This window comes from Nymphaea colorata, chromosome 6 (assembly GCF_008831285.2).
Source record: "Nymphaea colorata isolate Beijing-Zhang1983 chromosome 6, ASM883128v2, whole genome shotgun sequence".
Classification (NCBI taxonomy): Eukaryota; Viridiplantae; Streptophyta; class Magnoliopsida; order Nymphaeales; family Nymphaeaceae; genus Nymphaea; species Nymphaea colorata.
Window position 1 is genome coordinate 5,812,097 of NC_045143.1, and position 7,002 is coordinate 5,819,098.

Below are 7,002 nucleotides of genomic sequence, written 5' to 3' on the forward strand. Positions count from 1 at the left end.
TTTGTGCTAGAAAATTACTTGATTATTTTAGTTACCTTTTTGTTGGTTGATATTGTTAATAAAAATTGACTCACACTGGCAAATACTATTTAGCATAAATTTGAATTTAGGATTTTTGGATTCCTTAACTTTAAGGTCAAGGGATTGCAATTTTTCCAATAGCTATAGAAAGGAAAAATATCCGAAGATATAAAGAATCCACGTCCTGTCCATTGTATTTTAATCAAGACCGAAAATATGCTTTCCTCTACCAGCCAATTACGAGATTAGCTTCTTCATTTGGGATGGTGAAGCCAATATCGGGAAAAAAGATGATGGGTTTGAAAAATGAAGCTGGAAAGACCAAATTCCAGGAATCGCTCCGAGGCAGAGATTATCAGGAAAAAAAATCTCGTAATATATAAATGGTAATATTACCAGATGCTTTCCTTGTGAGTAAAGTGGCATCGGCATATTTTCAGGGTCTATTCTCATGAAAACATCGACTTTGTCAACTGAATATATATATATATATATATATATATATATATATATATATATATATATATATATATATATATATATATATATATCACCATATTTCCAACTAAGATGGGAACAGCATGGCTGATCTTCGTAGAGTAAGGATCTCACGATTGCCTAGAAGTCCTTTTAAATGAAAACTTGGTTGTGTTTGAAAAGCTGAATAGAAAAATGAGTTTTGGCAGATCGGCAGTTTAAAGAAAATGAGGATCTCAGTAGCATGGATTTTATGGTCGGATTTTTAATTTCTTTTTTTTTTTTTTTTTTTTTGTAGTTGATCTTACATTCAAAATAAAAAGAAGCTACATGTATAATTTAAAATGTATTAATTGAAGTCACACGGCCAATTCAAGGTTTTCATTTTAATTTATTTATTTTGCAAATCAATATAATTAAGTCAATGTCGAGTTTATAAAATCAAAAACTAAACCATATAAGCCAATAAGTAACTATATATATTTATCGACGAATACGCCGTATCAGTAAGTTAAAGACACATATTAACGGCACTGAATTATACCTTTTCTAAGCACTGAATAAAATCTTGCTTTCATTTGACAATTTAGCCGAAAAAACACATGGATCAACTCGATGTCTTGCATCATCTTTTTTTATGAAGCTAGTTATATACACCACAACTGTGCATAGTAGAATGAAAACTTGAAAAAAGTAGTCGCCCCATCTTGGAAAAGGGCAAATAAAAGACAGTGATGTTCATGGCAGAGCCAAAAAAAATTTTATGAGGGGAGACAACTTAAAGTTTCAAAATTTTGACAGGAGCCAAAATATCATTTTTCAAATTTTTTATTTCAAAATAAGTGAAATTTTCTAAAAATAACATGTAATTTTTTAAAAAAAATGAAAGTGGCGGCGGAGGACCCCTGCAGTAGGTGCAAACTAATACTGGAACTGTCTTTCATGAATAGGCAAACCCAACCAACATCTTTAGCATTGTTTCGTTTCCCACCCAAGAAGCATATGAAATATTAACCATAGAAATATGCTCCTTCCTTCCTTTTCTTTGGAAGGAGGGCCCAAAGCAGGGGTAGAGGTAGGTGTAGGCAGCATACGCCCCACAGAATTCACTTTAAAACCTTGTTTTTTTAATGATTTGATTGGTAGATTTGGATTCAATTATATGAAACAGTCCCACCGGATCTGGATCGTTGCTCCAAGGTCAATTGAAAATTTCTTACATGTATAGTTAGTGATTTATGAAGAAAAAATTCTGGCTTCGCCCCTGCCCAAAAACTTTAGTGACTGTCGGACTCACTGGCGCTGCTTAGAAAGGTAATTAAAAACGTTGGATCATTTTTTCGTTCATGACAAAGACTTTCTCACTAATTTCTTTTATTCATGGTCTGGCAGGCCTCATGGACCAGCCTTGCCTTGCAACATGCCAATGTTTATTAAGATTGACACAATGAGACACGATCGACCAACAAAAAACTAGCCGGACAACAGTTGGATGAATTTGATCGTGGCAGAAACGGCATTTTGAGCCGCTAGAGTGGAGTAAGTGTTGGCTTCATTCGAGAGAGAAGAGCCGCCGCCGGCAAGGTCAGAGAGTGACCGGATAACAATGAACGGTGTCCTCTGCTGGAGGCAGATGAGAGCCACTGCAGCGCTCTCCATGTCCACCGGTGTCACGTTGAACTTCTTGTAGATGAAGCTCCGGTAAGCAGCGTTGTCAAGGTATACGTTGGCACTGATCCCCCTTTTCACCCTCACCGTCACGGGTGCCCTTGGAAGGCAGGTTGTGGAGTTTATGCATCTCTCAAGCTTTAGGCCCTGCATTCCACCAATCAAATTATGCATAAACAGGTTAGAATCGAAATCTGCATATTTGAATATGCAAGCAAATATGGGCGGAGCCAAAAAAATTTATGAAGAGGGCCGAATTAAAGTTTCTAAATTTTGACTATGGCTGAAATATCATTTTTCAAAATTTTTATATGAAACAAGTGAAATTTTTCAAAATTTGTACATGTAAATTTTTTTTTGAGGTGGGGCCAGGGCCCATGCGGGCCCAACCTTGGCTCTGCCCCTGAATATGGGTGAGCGGAACGATTAACTCGGTCACCCAGCCAAGAGTGGACGCTCCCACTTTCCCTTTTCCCCAGGATCCTAAATTACATTGATGACATGTGTCGAGATCTCACGGGGTTCAACCTGTAGGTAGAACTCATCTTGGGGCTGAATATGGAAGCAATTACTTTAACGTATATATGTAATTGGGGTTGAACACGAGCCGAGTCGAGCCCGAGTTCAGCTCGACTAATGAAACCTTGATCTCGAAAATAGCTCGACAGAAGCAGCTTGACTCGACAGTTACATGTTGACCTAGAGCTCGACTCGGTTAAAGCTCGACAAAATCGTTTGAATATATTGATTGTTATTTCGCCATAAATGGACCTCGACTCGATTATGGCTCCACAAACTTGAATGAGCTTTGTAAAATCTTATATAATTAATTAATGTCAATATACTGGTTTTTTAATTAAAAAAAAACAAGTCAGATATTTAAAAAATCGCTACACATCACTTTCAAGCCAAGTCGAGCTTTAATAGTTCGAGTTCAGTGAACTCAAACTCAAGTCAATTATTTGAAAGAGTCCACTCATAAACTCGAGTTCGACTCGTTAAGCAAATGACTCGGTTCGAACTCGTTCATGAGTCAAGCTCGAGTAACCCGACTTATTGTTCACCCCTATATATAATGATAGGAAAACATTTTTAGAAAATGAAAAATCTTAAGAAAACATGCCTTTCAATGTAAGTCAACTAGTATATATATTGGTTCTACCAGATCGGCACAAGATAGCACTTACTTCTAGTTTCTTGCTGAGATTGAAGTAGGTTGTGTCCACGGGAACCCAAAATGCGTGCTGCCGGACTTCAGGCGTGCCGTCGACCGGGAAGACCTCCTCAGGCTGGTACCAGACATTGTTGAGCAGGTTGTCCCCGGTCCCTGTGACGTTCTGGAAGTCTGCAAAGTGAAGGTACCCGATGTCCCTTGTGTAGTCGCCGTTTGATTCAAGAGCCAGGACGTCCTTAGGTCCATCCCCGTACCTCTGTCCGAAGATACATTTTAAACCCAAATAATATAGAAATACAAACAGTAGACTCATATGGCAATCTGACATCTGAAATGGATCCAATGAATCAATCCAGTGTATGTGTGGTAATAACTTGAATTACTATACTAAACTCATCCACATGTTGACATGTTTACATTTGGTTTTAGCAAAAATATATCCGACCCAAGTGGTATAAAATATATTATCATTTCTAATCTGACCCAAGTGATATAAAATATATTGTCACTTCTAATCTAGACAATAGTCAACTAAGTCCTTACAAAAATTGTCTTGGCAACTAGTTGTCAAGATATAACGTTAATATATTGGTAAGTTATTGGTACTGCATGTTGCCAAACAACATAAAATTAAAAATCTTTCGTTAAAAGACAGTCTACAAAAGAGTGAGGACAGTTTGTGACAAGGCAATGATCTCACACTCTCTCTCTCTTTCTCTCTCTCTCTCTCTCTTATTTTTTCATGAAGAGGGCCAAAATAAAGTTCTTAATTTTTGACACATGTGAAAATATCATTTTTCAAAATTTTTATATAGGACAAGTAAAATTTTTTAAAATTTACATATAAATTTAAAAAAAAAAAACAAATTTGAGGTGGAGCCAGGGCACATTCGCGCCCCTCCTTGGCTCCGCTCCTGCTTGATATGGTAGAGAAATGTGTTGAATGCAGGCAGTGGACAACATATACACTCAAAGCATTACTCACTTTAAAAATCATAAAAATAATTATTCTTTCAGCTTCGCTGCAAGTGTATCAAATCTGGTATGAGAAATCTGGATATAGAAACTAATGAGACTGAATTGCAGATGCTTCTAGTAACGAAAAACTATTAATGCCCTAATACCTGCTCTGGACTGCTTGTAACCCTACTTGGAAGACAATAAGTGAAGTGGGGAGTCCTACTTGCTTGAAGTGGTGTAGAGCAATCGGGCTGCAAGGCAGCTCATACATACAAAAGAGGTTCAAAGATTGAATTCTGTGGTCACTGTTTACGTTCCAGTGTTACTGTTTGAACGGTAAATGATGGTGAGTGTGATATTCAAGTTAAAATGTTCCTATCAAAAGATTCTTTCTGTAATAATCATGGGCATTTTTTTATCAAAAGTCTCTGGCTTTTGCTTTTTGTTCTTGTCCGATTCTGCAGAATTATAAAATGAGAAGAGGATAAAATTGGTCACGTGTAGTACTCCTATTTTGTCGTGATTCTTCTGACAAGCCTAGAGTGCATTTTGGAATACAACACTTATATATATGTATGTGTGTGTATGCATGAGTGCATGTGTGTGTGTGTGTGTGTATATATATATATATATATGTGTGTGTATATCACAAACATTAATCTAAGCTTACATAGTTAAAATTTCACCGATCTGATCTTAACCTCATATAGTAACTGAGATTACGTTCTATGTCTACGTATCCAAAAGCTTTAGACTTATCTTTACCATAGTCCACTCAATTGAATTGTATCATCTTATTTGTTTTTAGACCTCATTTTCAAAATCAAAATTGGGTTCCACCTAATATAAGATCAAACATTTATAAGTGATGAGGTCGGATCTTTACTGAATCTCAGTCATATATCTAACTCATATATTCTCAATTTTGGTGACAAAATCAGGTACTGAAAGCGGTCGTATTTAGATTATCTTTACCAGATCCAACTAAACAGATTTGAAATCCAATTTATAAAGGTGCACATTGGCAAAGAACTACTAGCCAACTTTTCTTGGTGCCATTATGCTTCTCAAGATATTCTTCCTCATTGGTAAGGAAAATGCATACATACCTGCCAATTCCAAAGGCCAGTATGAGCCCAATACTGGGGAATGGTTACATCTCCAATCTCTAAGGCTGAGTTTGCATTTCCTGCTATCCCATAATGCACCACTCCTTTAACTTTGAACAGAGTCAGTAACAATTGAGTTGTTATGCCTGCATTCACCTGTGAAGAGAGAACAACAAAACCCATGAATGAATTTTCAAAAAATCCATCAAACTAAACTCATTATTGCATTCTTTTCAAGTTTCATTCCAAATAAATACCATGCTTAATCCTGTCATAACTATAATCACTTTCTTCCCTTCCACTGTGCCAAACCTAAACCTTCTGCCTGCAAGACAAACCACACCAGACCATGATTAGTTTTGCTTTTCTGCCACAGTTAAACTGAAATTTGTTTACCACACATGCAGTAAAACGAAAAACAAAAAAGCTACGGTGTCGTTTCTAAAATTTGTCTTAAAAAAATCGGACAATAAGGTTGGGAGCCAGTTGTCGATGTCAGTATCGAGAGTTTGCGGGTTGGATACGATTTATCAGCCAATGCGGCGTCGGCTGACCCATCTCTTTATCCACTTATTTTCTATTGGGTCGGCGGCGCCGGAGATCTGTGAAAACTTTCCGGCGGCTTGGAATGGCGTGTATACGACTGGAACGACTGTCTTCTGCCTTTCAAACACTGTTGATTCCTTGCAAGACACCATGAATGGGCTTTCCTTGCGGGTAAGGGAGGATGGTGACCGATGGGTTTGACGATGAGTACAAGGCAGGGAAAGCAAGCACCTCCGACATGGTAAGCAAACGCCTCCAAGAAACCCCTCATCTTTTACTTATATCAGCTGGAAGACTGAGTTGTAATGAGATGGAACATTACCAGAAATGTCCAGGTACTGAAGCGTGTTTGCCTTGAAGCTGGAGGAATTGAGGAGAGGATTCATCTCAAAAGTGTTTGGAACGATGATGCCGATGTAAGGACCGCGAGCATTGATCTGCCGGAGAGTTGCTAGCGTTCCTTTGGAAGTATAGCCTTCTACGCTGCTGGTATGAGCCATCAAGGCCAAAAGGAGGAAGAAGGAGGCCTGTAACAACACCATGGCTGCCATCCCTTCCTTTCCTCTTATCCCCTCTGAAGTCTTTGCAAGGAAGAAAGAAGGAAATGATTGGTTAAATAGGTAGAGAAAGCCATGGGAACAGCCACTGGATCCATAGAGGGTGTGGAATTAATATTGTATATCCATAATATAATATTCTCAGGAATATAAAAAAAAAATGCCAGGAAGAAGACCAGACTTTTGGCTCACGCTCTAGAGACCCCGCATTTCTCTTAAGGCCCGCTTTGATACCAAAATTACCAATGTACGGGGACTAAAAGTGGAAATTTTTGCGTGGGAATTTTTTAAGACCCGGCATTTTTGCATGGAAATTTTTTTCGATTCCAATGAGAAATGCATGGTAAAATTTCTTATCTTTGATGCTGCAGAAAAAAACATACAAACTTGAAAAAAAAATCCACTTGAACATATTTTTCTTGCACATATTTTTCTTGTGCATCAAAACGGGGCCTAAGTTTTATGTGAAGACAAAAAATTTTATTATTGC

The 7,002-nt window shown here is 37.7% G+C and overlaps 1 protein-coding gene across 1 annotated transcript; it reads right to left on the bottom strand.

Annotated features, from left to right (window-relative positions):
* Positions 1–1,855: 1,855 nt before the first annotated feature.
* LOC116255381 (uncharacterized) lies at positions 1,856–6,667 on the bottom strand. Its single transcript, XM_031631173.2, has 5 exons — positions 6,278–6,667; positions 5,667–5,734; positions 5,410–5,565; positions 3,354–3,596; positions 1,856–2,313 (listed from the first exon to the last, which is right to left on the bottom strand). The coding sequence occupies exons 1-5, from the start codon at positions 6,504–6,506 to the stop codon at positions 1,972–1,974; spliced, it is 1,038 nt and encodes a 345-aa protein (XP_031487033.1). The 5' UTR covers positions 6,507–6,667; the 3' UTR covers positions 1,856–1,971.
* Between the last annotated feature and the right edge of the window lie 335 nt (positions 6,668–7,002).